Source organism: Gallinula chloropus (genome assembly GCF_964237585.1).
Source record: "Gallinula chloropus genome assembly, chromosome: 18".
In the NCBI taxonomy this organism is placed as follows: domain Eukaryota; kingdom Metazoa; phylum Chordata; class Aves; order Gruiformes; family Rallidae; genus Gallinula; species Gallinula chloropus.
In genome coordinates, this window is record NC_140103.1 from 1,934,458 (window position 1) to 1,951,136 (window position 16,679).

The 16,679-nt window shown below is 47.3% G+C and overlaps 2 protein-coding genes across 2 annotated transcripts; both read left to right on the forward strand.

The window, feature by feature from the left end:
• Positions 1-3,893: 3,893 nt before the first annotated feature.
• Positions 3,894-7,835, forward strand: ZBTB26 (zinc finger and BTB domain containing 26; the record flags this gene model as incomplete). The annotated part of the gene is made up of 2 exons (XM_084272515.1): positions 3,894-4,261; positions 6,509-7,835. The coding sequence occupies 2 exons, from the start codon at positions 3,894-3,896 to the stop codon at positions 7,833-7,835; spliced, it is 1,695 nt and encodes a 564-aa protein (XP_084128641.1).
• A 4,521-nt stretch (positions 7,836-12,356) lies between these two features.
• ZBTB6 (zinc finger and BTB domain containing 6) lies at positions 12,357-13,782 on the forward strand (the record flags this gene model as incomplete). Its single annotated transcript, XM_084272561.1, has 1 exon — positions 12,357-13,782. One exon carries the CDS (start codon positions 12,357-12,359, stop codon positions 13,638-13,640), a length of 1,284 nt encoding a protein of 427 aa, XP_084128687.1. The 3' UTR covers positions 13,641-13,782.
• Positions 13,783-16,679: the final 2,897 nt, after the last annotated feature.

A 16,679-nucleotide genomic window follows, 5' to 3' on the forward strand; every position in this document is an offset into this window, starting at 1 on the left:
AACCACCTTTTAAAAAATCTTCCTGTCTATCTTTAAAGCAACCAAACAACAGTGGCAGCCTACCCTTCTGTACTGGAGATAAAGCACCTGCAGAGGAACAACAGAGACACCACTCACCATGCTGAAGTCTCAAAGGCTGGAGAGCAAACCCAGCAAAGTCAAACCTATCAATGTCCATGATTAGTTACACAGGTTTAGAAAACATTCATTTTTTACCTTCCTATCATCTCCCAAGTACCTGACACCTGACCTTGTGATCATAATTTTCCTTGTTAAGCACTGCCAGAATGAACTTAAAAGAGCTTAAGGCAAACAGTACATGAAGAAAGCAAAGCAGAAACCCTTCTGCCCTATGTTACTGTAAGGGACTGAGGCCTGAATGCCACCTTGAGACACGTGTGACAAGTGACCCAAAGCACCGCTGACCACAGCTGGTCTCGCTCCAGTTCCAAGGCACTCCCCTTTGCCAGCGGTTTGAATATCCACACAAAAAGCCAGAAGGTGAGCAGAAAAATCAATGTTTCCACTGGGAATTTCTCAGGCTGTTTAAAGCAGCAGTTACAGCTCAGTCAACAGCAGCTGGGGCACCCTTAGCACCGAACTGAGAGGGGAACACAGCGCAAACTGTGCTCCAGTTTGGGGTCTGCTGGGCAGAAAAGAGAATAAGCATGAGAACAGGGATGCAGGCTGGAGAAGAAAAGAGATGTGCCCCCCCCCCCCCCCCATTTATGTCCTTCTCAGCTTGTGTACTTCAGTCCTGCAGAAAATCTACAAAGTTACAGCAGATCTGATGAAAAAAGCACCAGAGAGTGGGGGATACAGCAATATTAACTAAATTTCTGGAGAATATTGTGATTCTAGAAGCTACCTTGAGCAGCAAGGTCAGAAAGCTTGGCATGCAAAGTAAACCTGCACCCTCTATTCCCTAAAATACAATCCCACCAAGTCCAGTGTTAAAAACCATGGAAAACAAGGGGGAAGCACACAGCCAAGACACTGAAAACAGCCTGTTTTCTGTCTCTACCCCCCTGGCTTTTTGCTTAACTTCGCAGTAATACCCAGCAGGGCTCGATTTACACATACAAAGTTCCACGTTCTTTGTTTTCATCATTAGCATCTTCGAGTGGGTGAAAAGTAGAATTTGTAGCAGAGCTCAGAAGCTTTGCAGTGCTCTTGGCAAAGCCACACGGTGACAAATAAGCCTCCTTTAGGATTCTTAGCTCTTTACAGTCTTTGACATCTGTGACACTTTTACCTCCCCAATTCAAAGACTGCTCATAACTTACTGGTTTGGAAATACACAGGATGTCTTGAAAAGAAGCCTGGAAAATGCTGTGGCTCGAGGCCATCATTACAGGTGGTCCCAGCAGGTATCTCAGTGTGAGCAGGGTAAGAAATGTAAGAGCAAAAGTGATGTCACACCGACAGGCACATGGGAAAAGCTCTGGTTTGACTTTTTCTGAGCACATTCACACCCCCTGTATTTTGCTGCAGCTTTAGGGGAAAACAAAGATGTGATAGTGCTATCGATCAGTAGCAACCTTTATTTCCTCTGAAATATCAGCCTGCATAACCCTGTTTGATCCTTACCCACTTTCCCTGCACAAAACACACTCCCAAAAGCAGTGAGAAGTACTGTGCACCCAAAACACAGAGCCAGTGGATATTGCATGTGAAAGAAAAGATTCAGGATGACTACAGAGTAGTTAATAAAACCCAGCAACTACAACACTAACTTCTCTGCTCATTTTTTCTCTCATTTTAAAACACACTGACAGCCACAGATGTTCTCACTAACCACAAGAGCCAGAAAACAGTATTTATTTGGAGATAAAGCTGCCTCAAGTTTCCCCCCTCCTGCCTTCTCCAGAGCAGAGAAGCACAGATCTCAGGCAGCCAGTGAACTGTTGGCCAGCCTCTGCAAAGCTGGGAGTCAGGCAAAACACCAGAGTTCCACCAATCTTCCACAGATTCACAGCTATTGCCAACATATTTCTGCTTTTAATCTTAATTTGAACTATCTGTTCAGAGGACAACAAGCTAATTTTAGGCTCTTTTAATAAGCAAATTCTCCAGGCACAGAAACACGCAGCAGACCCTGGGAAACCGTGGTTTATAAAAGAAATGCTGACACTGCCCTAGCCAGCCCATCACAAGAATGTGGCTGGAATGAATTCACTATGAACGGGTGGTTCATCCACGCTGCGTGGCTGACGCCCCATCAGCATCAGGCGCTGTCTGCATGGAGGGGGGGCTGGAGACTGGGATACAGGCAGTGCAGCCAGAGGCTAAACAAACTCTAAAGAGGATGCTGGGTGTGCTTGTGGAGTTCCTCTCTCATTAGGATTCAAGCAGAAAGCTGTGCTTCCCAGACAAACCTCACACTTCCGAAACGCGCTGCGAACAAACCGAAAAGCAGAGAGTGGCGATGGGTGCAGTGCTACCAACAGCTGCTGCACCTGGATTTGGAAAAGGAAAGGGCACCCCTATGCCAAGCTCCATTTGTTAATTTGTTTGCTGTGTACACAAAGCTAAGTTTGCGCAGGTCCATGACCTTTAAATGTTAAGTAGAGGCGTTTGAAAGGAATACAGCCCTTTCGGTAATTTAATCAGCGCTTGGGGAAGTCCAGAGAGTTCTGCATTTTCTAATAAAGCAGCCAAAAAAATCTCTGAAAACACACCAAGTCCTGCTTTAGCAAAACCTGTACACAGAATGAGTTCGGGACTGTAACCCAGCTGTACCCCGAAACAGCACCCCCAGCAGCACTTCATCTCCAGCGTGCCCGTGAGAAACAAACACCATCCCCTCTCCAAACCCCTGAGCCTTCTCTCTACTTCTCCTCTCCCCTGAAAAGCCTCCGATAAGCAAAACTACACAGACAAAAACCACAAAGGCCACTGCTACCGGTTCGGTTGTCACTGTTTTTTCCCCCTACGTGTGTTTTTAAACCAGCTTAACACGGTTTGTTTGTTTGTTTATACTGGATTTTCACCCCTGACACCCTCACAGCTGCCTCGTGGGGCCGTTCGCGGGGAGACCAACGTGTCCCTGCCAGCGGGGTGGGGAAAAGCCCGAGGCACGCGGAGGGCACGGCACGCAAACCCAGGGATGAAGGGACACGGTTTAGGATTCACCTGGAAGCAACAGGCAACGACCGACACAGCCAGGCCACGGCAGGGGAACGCCTGGCCGGGAAGCGAGCGCCGCGGCAGGGAAACGCGGAGGCTCCGGTACGCGCTCGGGGGAGGGTCCTGGGAACGGGCTGGACCCCGGCCGTCCGCCCCTTCCCGGAGTCAGGGGAGCCGGAGAACACGGGCCCGACCCAGCTCCCCCCGCGCACCCGGGGCTCGGCCCGGGGCTCCGGCAGCGCCCGGCCCTGTGTCACGGCCCCGCTGCCACCGCCAGCCTCGCCTGCTGCTGGGCAGCTCCGCGCCGAGGCCGCGGCCCCCGGCGGGCAGAGGGGCCGGGAGGGCACCGCGCCGGGAGGGAGACAGGGCCCGGGGGGGAAGGGAAGGGACGCGGCGGTGTCGGGGCGCCGGGGGGGTCCCCGGATCCCGCGCGCCTCTCGCCGGTCAGGGGCGCGGAGCGGCGACGAAGCCCCGGCGCGGCGACGGGACAGCGCCCGCACGCACCCGGCAGGCGCCGCGGGAGCGGGCCGAGGCCGCCGGGCGGCGGCGGGAGAGGGGCGGCCCGAGGGCGGAGGGACGGGGCGGACGAGACCCCGCCGGCTGCGCGAGCCCCACCTACCCCGGCCGCCGCCGCCGCCGCCTCCCGGTGCCGGGCCTGGGCCGCCGCTACCGCCCACCACGTGACCGGGCGGAGGGGCGGGCGCCCCGCCAGGCGCTTCCGGGTGCGAGGCGGAGGGCGCGCGAGCGCTTCCGGCGGCCGAACAATGCGGTTCCGAGTCGCTGTCCTGGGCTCCGGCGGCGGCTGTAGGTCCCGACGGGCTGGCGGGGCGCGGGCGGCGGCCCCGGAGCGGGGTCCGGAACGGGCCGCGGCTCCCGCTCCCCCCGCCTCCGCCGCGGGCCGGGTTCGGCGGGCGGCTCGGCCCGGCCGGGGGCGCGGCGGGGCGCGGGGCCGCCCGGGGGGCGCGGCTGGCGGCCGGGCCCGGCCTGGCGCCGGGGCGGCGCGACCCCAGCCCCGGGCGGCGGCTCACGGCGGCTCTCCTCCCCTCTCTAGGTCCGTAGCCGGAGGCCGCGGCGTGCGCTGCGGTAGGAGCGGCCGCGGGTGCCAGCGGGGGGACGCGGCCCGGCGCTACAGGTACCTGCCCCTTCCCTCCCTCCGCGGGGTCGGGAGCGGGGCGGGGGGCCGGGCGCGGGCAGCCGCTTTCCCCGCTTTTGCGAAGGGCTTCGCCTTCGGGCATCGGCTTCGAACGCTGCGCGGGCTCTCGGCTGAGCTGTCCAGGACCGTCCCTTTCTCCCAGTTACCGGAAAGGACGCGTGCGGGAGCCGGTGGCCGCCGGTCGGTGAAGGCCGAGGAAACACCTGCTTCCCCAGGGAGGGCTACCCACGAGTTAGGCTAGGGCTGCTGCACTGCCGAGAGAGGGTCTGGGGGTCACTGTGTTGCTTTCCTTTCTCGAGATAGGAGTAGTGGGAACTGAGCCTGAGTTAAGGCAAGTCATGTCTTTTCTGTTTTCAGTCTCTGTGATGTGAGTCTTGTAATCTGCCTGAGGAATACTGAGTGGCTGGAGTTGTGTCTGGTTAACAGCTCTTCCCTTGGCATGGGTGCTTTAAGTGCATCTCTTCTGTAGTGTCCCAAAGTGGGAAGACAGGAGAAAACAAAATAAAACAATTTGACAGTGCCCAAGATCCACTGAAGACACTTCATGATGATCTGTTGCCACTGTTTATACCTGCCAAAGGCTTCATGAAATTAAACCTTTTTGCCCTAGAAATGGGGATGAGACAGGCAACACTGAGGATGGGGTGACTAAGAGACACCCCAGCTCTACTCTGTAGATTTTGCAGGATGACACTGCCCCTGTGTCCAGGAGTTCCATGGCCCCTCATTTCTGAAGGCTTCTGAAATCCTTTCCCCATGCTGAACATTAGATGTGCTTGATGGGCTAGAGCAGCAAGGAGGTCAAGTCTCCGAATGATGTCTGATCAGCAAAGTGAAACAACACTGATTATCAACAGATACTTCTAGAAACATTCTTCTCGGAACCCATCCTGTGCGTTCATTTGCACTAGGCATGACTCCAGTTCCTGCTGTGTACTCTGAGCTGACGTTTCAAGCAGTGTCTGCTTTCATTCCTATACTTCAAAGCTTCCTATTGAGCTTTATGTGGTGTTTCTAGCAGCTGTGAGGTGCAGGCCTGGCTTTGTTTTGTTATTTTATCTCAGCAAATCTTGTGTCATTAAGCCTCCTGTGATTTCTTCACTTCCTGCAATCCTAGTTGTCTGGCAGGGTTGCGGGAACAGTGTTTCATTGAGAATCAGTGTAATCTTACCACCTCTTAGAACTGCTGAAAGGCAGAAGATTGATGTTTGTTGTATGGAAGATCTACTGTTCTTCATTCCAAATATTAGCAACAAGAACAAACTTCCCAGAGGAGTGATTTTTCCAGGGATGACAAGAAACAAGAGTTCCCATGTTCCCCAGCTGTTCAAAACAGAGCCTGGATGGTGTGATTTATGTAACCAGGGGCCATTGGGAAGATTCTTTTTCTGTGATCTGTTAAAAAATAATACAGAAATTACACACGGCAAGCTAATCACCCCCCAAAAAACCCCAACAAACAACAAAAAACCCTTAAGAGACAGTCTAAAACGCTGAGTTAAAACCAGTGCTGCAAAAATCGCACAATTCCTGCGGTCCCCCCTTCTAAGAGAGAGGCTTGTCAAAATTAGTTACTGCCAGTGGGGCAACGTGTCCTGTATCAACATTCCTGCAAACTCTGTGTGTCCTAGAGGACCTGCAGCCATTGGCCTTGGACTGTCACTCCTAGGAACAGTAGGAGAGATGCTAAAAAGTGAAGAGGGATCTTTACGTGTCTGACAGGTGCTGGGTTCTGTCTCCCCTGGAATTAATCTTGTTATGAAAGCTATTTAGGCATTTAAAGGAAAGCAAGAACCAGAAGCTAAAGGAACGTCATTGTTATTTGGTAAAGACAAAATTCTCTGAGGAGTTTTAATGTAGAAGGAAAAGTTAACGAGGGCCAGGGCTGCTAAAAACATTTGCATGGTTTCCCTTTAAATTCCAGATAAGTAGCATGGAAATTATCCTAACTGTTTAGGATTCTGTTTCAGGAGAATTTCTGTTACATCACATCTACTATATAATCAAGCTGCATTATATTTAAAAAGAAAAAAGTTAAAGATGTAAGGAATGGTGTGAACTTGATTTTTAAATTTTTTTGTAAAATTTTTTTTTTAACTTGTAATGGACTTGAGTATTTCTCAGATAAAGTCTGTCATCTGATTAAACCCATGTTTTACAGTATTACCTTACACCCTCCTAACTGAAGTTCTCACTTGTTTTTTTTTTCTTGCTGCTTTTCCTTAGGTGTGCCAAAATGTCAGAAAGATCAGATATTCTTCACTTCAAGTTTGACAATTATGGGGATTCGATGTTGCAGAAAATGAACAAACTGAGGGAAGAAAACAAGTTTTGTGATGTCGTGGTCCATATAGATGATGTTGAAGTTCATGGGCATAAAATTGTCTTTGCTGCTGGCTCTCCCTTTCTAAGAGACCAGTTCTTACTGAATGACTCCAGAGATGTAAAGATCTCTATACTGCAGAGTTCGGAAGTGGGGAGGCAGCTGCTTCTCTCCTGTTACAGTGGCATTCTGGAGTTTCCTGAAATGGAACTGGTAAACTACTTGACTGCTGCAAGCTTTCTGCAGATGAGCCACATTGTTGAACGATGTACACAGGCCCTCTGGAAGTTTATAAAACCAAAGCAGCCATTGGAGAGCAAGGAGTGCGAGCAGCAAAGCGACTCTTCTGAGCTGAAGGAACATCAAGGAGATGACGACTCTCTGCAGCAAGATTCACCTTGTATCCAGCCTTCAGAAGACAGTATGGACATGGAGGACAGCGATATTCAGATCATCAAGGTGGAGTCCATCGGGGAGGTAACAGAAGTCAGGAATAAGAAGGATCAGAACCAGTTTATTTCTTCTGAACAAACTGCACTGCATTCCTCAGAGCCTCAACACTTTCTTATCAACTCCACTGTTGAAAACAGAGCAAGCGAAATAGAGCAAAACCACCTCCACAACTATGCCCTTTCCTACGCTGGCAGCGACAACATCATCCTGGCCTCTAAAGATATGTTTGGGCCTAACAACCGAGGTATAGACAAAGGCCTCCAGTGGCACCATCAGTGTCCAAAGTGCACGAGAGTATTTCGGCACCTAGAAAACTATGCCAATCACTTAAAGATGCATAAACTATTTATGTGTCTGCTCTGTGGCAAGACATTCACTCAGAAAGGCAATCTCCACCGGCACATGAGAGTGCACGCAGGCATCAAGCCCTTCCAATGTAAGATCTGTGGGAAAACGTTCTCTCAGAAATGTTCCTTACAGGACCATCTCAACCTGCACAGTGGGGACAAGCCCCATAAGTGTAACTACTGTGACATGGTTTTTGCGCATAAGCCCGTTCTGAGGAAGCATCTTAAACAGCTGCACGGTAAAAATAGCTTTGACAATGCCAATGAAAGGAACGTGCAAGACATAACAGTGGACTTCGATTCATTCACATGTAGCGCCGCTACAGACAGTAAGGTCTGTCAGCAAGCTGATGCAAGCCAGGTACTGGATGCAGGGAAGCTGCCTCAGGCTGTGCTCAGTTTAAGAAACGATAGTACCTGCGTCAATTAAGCAATTAAAACCAGCCCTTTGTAGGGATCATGACTGAGAGGAGCAGACAGTTGGTTTGGGCTCTTACCTAAACTAGTGCTGTGCCCGGAAAGGCTACGGATGGATGGATGGAGGGTTGGATTGCAAAACCTGGCAGGTCTTCAGCCATCGTTTTTGGTCTTACTTGATATTTTCTGTGAATAGCAATCTTCCTTCAGGTTTCTGTCTGTGTCTCTACTGTGGATTATGGGGTTAATTGTTTCATTTCTCTCTGATTAGGAGACTCAAGACTAACACCTTTTGAAAGACTTGCTGTGGGCTGCAAGTAAACCATCTGCTGTGCAGTTAGAGCCCTCTCTGTTTGGGCAGATGGAGGAAAGAGCAAAGAGGACAAGTCTCTGAGATAACCCAATTTTTTTTTTTTCAAAGCACTGGATAACTGAAAGCACTCCATATAGTTAAATTTAAACTTACCTCTTAAAAGTATCGTTCTCTGATAACTGTAGACCCCTACAGTTGAAATGAAGTATTTTTGTGTCACATTTCTGCCCTTTCTAAACTATTTCAAGGAACTTCTGCTGCCAGTCAACTCTATCTTAAAAGCTCTCAGGGTTTTTAACCTCGACATGCATTAGGAAAAGATGAAACCCTGAATTGTTTGGCAGGGTTAACTGGTCATTGGATAGAACTATTCAAAATAGGAATAAATTGCAGCTCTGGAATGTGAGAGGCCCATGCCTGGAGTGCAAGTATGACCTATTTCTTACTCTGTCATACCGAGGATTTTTTAAAGGGCACTTAACCAGTGTACATACTGAGACAAGATAAACTTCAAAACTAAAAATTATCATCCATCTTCCAATGATTTTGCATCACATAAGCCACAACAGTTGTTGGTTTTATAGAGAGCAAAGCTGGAGTGGAGACGTACTGCTTTTTGACACTGTGAAAAGAATCTGTTTTAAAAGCTGCATTGTAGAATAACTCCATGCTTGCTCCCCCCTGCCCCCCACCCCTTAGTTCTTGAATATCTCCCCTTGATACCTAAAAAGGGCCACATGTCAGTTAACTTGAAAAGAAGAAACAGAAATACCTGCCATAGGAACATTAACAACATGAAGTTGTTCTTGGACATTCAGAGAGCTTTTTAAGTGACCTGCATAGTTCATGACCCTTAGTGTTTTACAGAGCCTAGGAGGAGGTATAGGTAGCACAATTTCTGTAGTTTAATATATTGCTATTGACTGTACTCAGCAATACCTCTTGTACACCGCCTTAAACATCACATGTAGCGGGAATGGCATGTTAATTGGGATTCTGGGATTATACCGTATTCTCAAAAGTGCCGTGGAATTATCCGCATCCCAATCAGGCTGAAAGTAAGTCACTTATCTGAGGAACACCATTCCCAGTAGAACAGCACTCTTATTACATTGAAGTGTAGCATAGACTAATAATCCAATGGCTGATCCTCAGTAGAGAACTGCTGTTTGTATTTGGAATAAGTATTTCTTCCAATGCAGCTCTTTTCCACAAGGTTTGCCATGAGGCTGAGATTATGCTTCCTACCTACGTGTAGTACTGTTTGTGTGTCTGAATGGGGGGTGGGAGTGAAAGGCTGCTATTGTATGGTTACAACTGCTAAACAGGTATGACCAAAGGTGTGTTAGAGCAAAAAATGTTTTGTATGTAATTATCAGAAGTTGGTCTTGTTCTTCAGATACGTGTGTGTAGAAGCCAGGATTCCCTTATGCAGACGTTACGCTGATGGACGATAAAAAGCATTAATGTTGCAGAACGTTTTCAGAAATCCACATAATTTCAAGTAGAAAAGCAAAGTGATTCTGTGAATCAGTTTTTGCAATTGAGTTCTTAAACTACTGTACTTGACTGTTACATGAACTGTTACATGGACAGCTATGAAGTAAGCAATGGACATGGAGTCAGGGCATTACCTCCTTCAAGTTGTAGCAAATACTTTAGGCCTAAAATCTACCTATCTGGAACTTCTAAAAAAATACCATTCAGGTTCTGGGTGCAAAAAACAGGTTTGCATGGGAAGAAAAACTGTGTTTCCTCGTAAAGCCACCCACTTTCAGAGTCATTTTGAGCTAAAACTGACCATGACAGTTGCATCTGACACTTGTATTCTGTCTCCAGGCAGAGTCTTCTGTATACTTTTGATAATATATTATTCACTTTTGGCTGTAAGTTATGATGCTAATGTCAAAATGAAGATTGACACAGAGAAAAACAGCTTGCAGAGCCAGGTCAACATGCTGTAAGGGACTAGTGAGCAATCTAGCCACATATAAATATGGACACGGTAAAGAAATTCTGCCAGAGAAAGGAATAAAAGCTACAAATGTTAGAAAAAGTAGCAGCAGAATGGACAGTGTTGAGAGCTTTGTCTGATTGGGAAGTGGGTTTTTTGTGGATTTATGAAGCAAGGAGAATACAGCTTGCTGAAGTAGACCTGAAGCTGGTATGAAGAGACATCAGGGGGTTCCTAAGAACAAACCAAAAAATTATTTGGTCAAGATACATAGGCTTTGAATCCATCCTGTGCTGTGGTGATGTCAATGTCTGAGAAGGCTGAGACTGCCAGCCCTTCAGTTACAAGGCTGCTTGTGGTCATTTGGGGAGAGCGTGGCAGAGATCAATAGGAGAAAGCAGACGTGCAGAAGACTGCTGCTTCAGTGCAAGTGAGACGCATCGGTTGGATGAAAAGTGACTTCTTACTGGTGTCTGTGCTTTTGGCCTGGCAAAAGGCTGCAGACCAAAAGAGAATCCAGGAGACGGCTGCGTGACTCCAGAAACACGGCCATAAGAGGGCAGTGTGCTGATGGCCCAGCGCAAAGTTCAGCTAAGATTTGCCCCTCTGAAACAGACAAGTGAAGAGGTATTGGAAAAGAAAAAAAGAAAAATCTGGCTAATGCTTCCTCTGAATTACAGATTAAAATGGCGTGAGAGTTACTATAAATGGAATATACAGAGGCAGCTCGATTATAGAAGATAAATGTAATTGTCCATGTATGTAAAATGTTGTCTTCATTGCAATGTTCTGATTAGTGAAAGACTAGATCCATTGGTTGTTGCTACTGATGCTGCATATTCAGATGAGGACTATGGCAGTTATCATAATCTGTGTGTTAACGTGTAGAATACTATTTGCTGGTAAGTGGATAGTCTCACAACTTAATGTGCTGTACAACTTCCTACATATCCTAAAAGTAACTGAAGTCTATTACAAAAATATTTTAATAACTCCTTGAATATATTAGGATTTTTTTTAATGTTGGCATTTTATTTATTTATTTTATATAGAAGAAAATCCTAGAACTCTTAGGTTTACCAGAGGTTTAGGCTCACTACTTTTCTGAGTGGTGGTAACATGTGTAGCATATGTTCCTGCAGCATTTGGTGCAGCTGCACTGCCTCCTGCATAGATCAGGGATGAGTCTTTCCTTAATTTATTTTCCTTTCAGAAGACGTGTTTTACAGGTTAGAAACTGGTAAAATTGAAGTGTCATTTTTTCCCCCCTAGCTTTTTGACAAAACTTAGCTAGCTGCCACTGAACTTTTGTTGAAATAACTTCAAAATTGTGGGGCTGATTTTGGTTCTGGAGTCATCGGAAGGAGTGAAGGCAAGGAGGGAGACTCAGTGTGTGATACAAACAGATACTGTTGAAAGAATTCTGAAGTCACGTTAACTCCCGATTTTTAAAAACAGTGGGAAGAAAGTACTCGGTCCTCCTGACTTGGTAAGGGTTGAGAAGGCAAAATGGACGTTTTTCCTTTGAGATTGTATATTCAACGGACTGAGCATTAGCTACCTCTTCAGTGACTGGGCAGAAGTCTTATCCTACGTATTATTACCAAAGCAGGCGGGTCGGTGGCTGTCCGAGCGGCTTCCTCCCCGCTCGGGAGCCGGGATGGTGGCCGGGGAGAAGCCAAGAGCTCGGCCCGGCGGCGTCGGGAGCCGGCGGTGCGCCTTTCCTTCGGCATGTCCTCGCTGATGGCGCCCGCCGCGGCGGGGCGAGGGGGAACCCCTGGGCAGCTGCTCCCCGAGATGCCTTACGGGGGCAGCGATACGTTGCTACCTCTATCGGACCGTTGTCGGTGCGGTGTCCCCCGGCGGCAGCCGCTGTAGCAGTGCCAAGTCTTCTAATAAACGTGCTGCTAACTCTGTCTCCCACCGCCTCTCATTTCCTGCCGCGGTAACGGCGCCGTGGGAGGGGCGGCCGCGCTGGAGCCGCTTCCGGCGCCGCTGTCGGAAGGGGCGGGGAGGGGAAGCGCTTCCGGGGCGCTGCGGCACCGGCGGCGGAGCACGCACCGGCTGCAGGGGACCGGCCGGGCCGCGGCCGGTGAGTGGGGCGGAGGGCGGGCGTGAGCGGCCGTTGGTAGCGGTGGGCGGCTCCGCGGGGCCCGTCAGCCGCCGCGGGGACGGAGCGAGGCCGCGGCCGGGCCCTGCCGGCGGTGGCCTGGGCTCGGCGTGACTTTGTCCGGCGGTGCCGGTGCCCACCCCGCGGGAGCGGCGCCATGGCTGCGGACTCGGAGGTGCTGCACTTCCAGTTCGAGCAGCAAGGGGATGCCGTGCTGCAGAAGATGAACCTCCTGCGGCAGCAGAACCTCTTCTGCGACGTCTCCATTTACATCAACGACACCGAGTTCCAGGGGCACAAGGTGATCTTCGCCGCCTGCTCCACCTTCATGAGGGATCAGTTTCTGCTCAATCAGTCCAAGCAGGTGCGGATCACCATCCTGCAGAGCGCCGAGGTGGGCAGGAAGCTGCTGCTGTCTTGTTACACGGGGGCTCTGGAAGTCAAAAAGAAGGAGCTGCTGAAATACCTCACTGCTGCGAGTTACCTGCAGATGGTTCACATTGTGGAGAAGTGTACGGAAGCCTTGTCCAAATACTTGGAGATCGACGCTGCGATGGAGAACGGTGATCAGGCTGCAGAGAGTTGTCATTCCTCTGACGCTGACCTGAGAAACGGGGATGACGTCTTAGATAAAGACTGTGAAATAATTGAGATCTCTGAAGACAGCCCGGTGACTGTAGAGCACCCGGTGAAACAGGAGAAGGGGGACGTCTCACGGCCTGCGGTGCAGAGCTTGATCTCGGAAAGAAAGGATGCGAAAACCCCGGAGATATCAACAGTTGAAATCGGATATAAGGATGATGAGATCTGTATCTTCAGAATGGATTCTATGAACGTAGCAAACGTGGACAACGATCATTTTCCTCAGCCTTGCACTTCCTCTAAAACGAACTTGTATTTTCCAGAAACCCAGCACTCCTTGATAAATTCCACAGTTGAAAGCAGAAATACAGACATGTCAGGAAATCACTTTCAGGCTTTTGTCAGTGACAATCCAGAAGGAACTTCTAGTCTGATGAATGGGTTCCAAAGCATGGAGGACTCCGGCAATTCATGGCGGCACCAGTGTCCAAAGTGTCCTAGGGGATTTCTGCATCTTGAGAACTATCTCAGGCATCTCAAAATGCACAAACTCTTCTTGTGTTTGCAGTGTGGTAAAACATTTACGCAGAAGAAGAATCTCAACAGACACATCCGGGGGCACATGGGCATCCGCCCCTTCCAGTGCATGGTGTGCCTAAAGACCTTCACTGCCAAAAGCACGCTTCAGGATCACCTGAATATACACAGCGGTGACAGACCCTACAAGTGTCATTGTTGCGACATGGATTTTAAACACAAGTCTGCTCTTAAAAAGCATTTGACTTCTGTTCATGGAAGGAGCAGCGGGGAAAAGCCAAACCTGAACACTATCACAAAAGTTAAAATAGACTATGATTAACGGAGGGCTGGTTGTGGAGCCAGGCTCCACAAAAAGCTTCTGCCTAGTCAAGTTCTAGATGAAATTCTAGATAGAGATCCCTGTGTAATGGAGAGAAGCACAAATGTGACTGGTGATCAAAGACAGGCCTTGCATGTAGCAAATGCCTGCTGCATTAAGGTTGCTATTGCTGTAACATGAAAAAGGGCTTGACTAGTTGAAAGTAAACTGCAAAATATGGCAAACGATTTCATGCTCCTCTTCTGTTATCTTGGGAGTGTTCTGATTTTCCCTACCACAAGTTATCTTTTGCACTCCCCTGTTTAAAGGGTGGGCACCACTGATGTTCAAACTATTACTGATATTGCAATAAGCTGAAGCCTGGGCCACGATTTTCCTGATCCATAATGGCTAAGAAAAGGAGGTGTTTGTATTTATTCAGCAAATCAGTCATTTCCGAGTTCATGTATCATTTCTGGTGAAATCATCTCCTTACCCAAATTTTGCTTAATCTTTCAACAGAAAGAAGGCATGTTTTCATACTCGAGTCTGTGATAGTTAAGAAAGAACACCTAACAAACAAAAAATAGCCACGGAAGCTTTCAGATTGCTGTTGTAAGTAGAGAACCAGTCAAAGAAAACAAAACAATCTATTGCCTTGCAGTTCATCTTTAACTGGATAGTCTTACTGGGAGTACTTGTTTTCAGTTTTATGAATGAGTTCTGAAATTTTCTAAACTTCTTGCTTACAATCTCTTTTTCCCTATCATATGAGTGGTTTGCACCTGTATTTGACTAGTTCTGATTGTTAGACCTGTTTGTTGAGTTGCAGCATTTGCCTTCATTTTCTACACAACTTGGATGCTGTGTGCTGTTACGAAATAGCAGTTTATAGCTACATTAATTTTGAAAAACAATCCTTTATATCTTACTAGAAACAGCTTAGAGATAGAGTGATACAGTAAACCAGTAACTTTCTGTGTTTGGATAGGCATGTTTTGTTCTTGGTCAAGGGTCGTTTCAGTATCCTTGCCAGCATCGAAAGCCCTGTAACGCAGAATCTTTATCCTGTACTTGTCTTCGGTATATGTTTCTTCCACTTAATGTGAATAATAATAATAAAGAGTTTATTCAGGTGTTATTATGAGGTAATGGTACTTACATTAGATCCTCTCCAGTTAGCAAAAAGCAGTAGTTTTTAATCTTGTCTGTATCACCAGAGTATGCTTTCCTTCAGGTTTCTCAAGTGCTGTTAGAAGTTCTTGCTCTGAGTCCAGAAGTCTGGCCTGTGCGCTCCATAACCTGGCTGTTTTCAAAAGACAATAGTTTTTAATGTCAGTTAACAGGTTTCACTTGCTTCCCTGTGTCTCTGAGTGCACCAGCCATTGCTTGGGGTTATATTTATCAGGTACATGAGGCATTAGGTCTGTACAACATCCTCTGTGCAGTTTCCTGTTGTTATCTGTTACAGGCATCGTTGCTATACCAGTATTATTACTGTCTTCATCTCTTGGAAACTTCAGTTTAAGTGTTTCAAAGAACTTGTTTCATGAGGGGTTTTTTTTTAAGCTCTTCATCTGATATTATTAACAGTAAAAGGATGTTATCGGTTGGATTGCAGTAATATTTGCAGGTCCCAGGTCATGCTAGGCATTATTGTGGTTGGCAGCAGATGTCTTCCTCAAAAGCATGTACGTCTAAAGAGGTACATGATGTGTTCTGAAGGTGAGTGTGGCGCTAGTGCCACATTCCTCCAAAAACTCACATAATAAAGTCAGACATAGACAGTTGACTCATGAAGGACTCTGCTGTATTGGCTCACTGGGAAGGCACATGTGCCAAGTCCAGAGCCTGGGGAGTCCCTTTGAATAATGGCAGAAATAACATCCCCAGGGTAAGTAGCATTAACTGTGAATTAAAATCCCCTTCTTTCATCCAGTATGTTAAGCGTAAGGCCCAACCTTTCACAATATCTGCTATTATTTCATCTTAAAATTTGATCATTTGCTTTATTTTGGCAATTTTTAACTACAGTAATTGTCATGACTTAGGTTAGCTAAGAGGTTTCAGAGTCATTTATAGAGCAAATGTCTGACATTTTGAAAAAAAAAACCTATTTTGTATAACATTGTCTTCTGTTCGTGTTCTTTAGTCTGTTTACAGCCTTTTTGACCTTGTGATTAGCATCGTTTGCTTGTTTTTTCATGGAATACCATTCATTTTGGATTTTTCCTTCCATAAAAATTGAGACTGTTTTTCAAAGCTTGCTAATACCTGCACTTGCCCTTACTGTACTCATGGATGTTAACTTGGGTGTACATACAGGTTTTTATGTAGCTTTTTATTTGTGTCTACAGGCTTACTTAGTTACTTAAACTCCACCATCCATGGAAGACGTCATAAAACAAGGAAACAGTTTGCTTCCCTCCCCTCATCCTTTTCACGTTGGGGTGCTATTACTGTAGTTCAGTAAATAAATGTATTGTGCTTTTATGGGACAGATTTCGTTCAACTGTGCTTAAACTTGTTCAGTTAATACGCATTTTTGGCAGATGTGCGGTTATCATTGATAACACTTCAAAAGATCATTCCTTGGTTTTGGTTCAGCTGGGTTTTGTAGGTGTGTGCATGGGTATTTCCCAGTATGTCAAAGGAGAAACAGAGGCTGATCTTTTGAAGTGCTGCTTCTGTGGGAGCAGGATTGCGAGTGGTTTTGTTTCGCTGTTGTACTGCATGTAAACATGAGAGGGAGCTGTGTTGTGTGGTGGGCCAGCAGCATGTTCCGTTCAGTGGCTAGTGTGTCTTGGTAAGCTTCGTGAAGAAAAACTGGTTTTGTGCACATGTTCACCTTCCAGGTGTTTCCTCACCCCTGTGCATACGTGTAACCACCTGTCCTGTCATAACACAATAAATGAAATGCAAAGGAGATGTTGTTTCAGAAATGCACATGCTTTCTTTGAACGGCAGTAAAATGGAGTCTCTACGTACCTTACTATATAGTATTTTGGCTTGCTGTGATGAGTAAACAAGATGTTGTAAATGAAATGCGGTCTTGAAGTG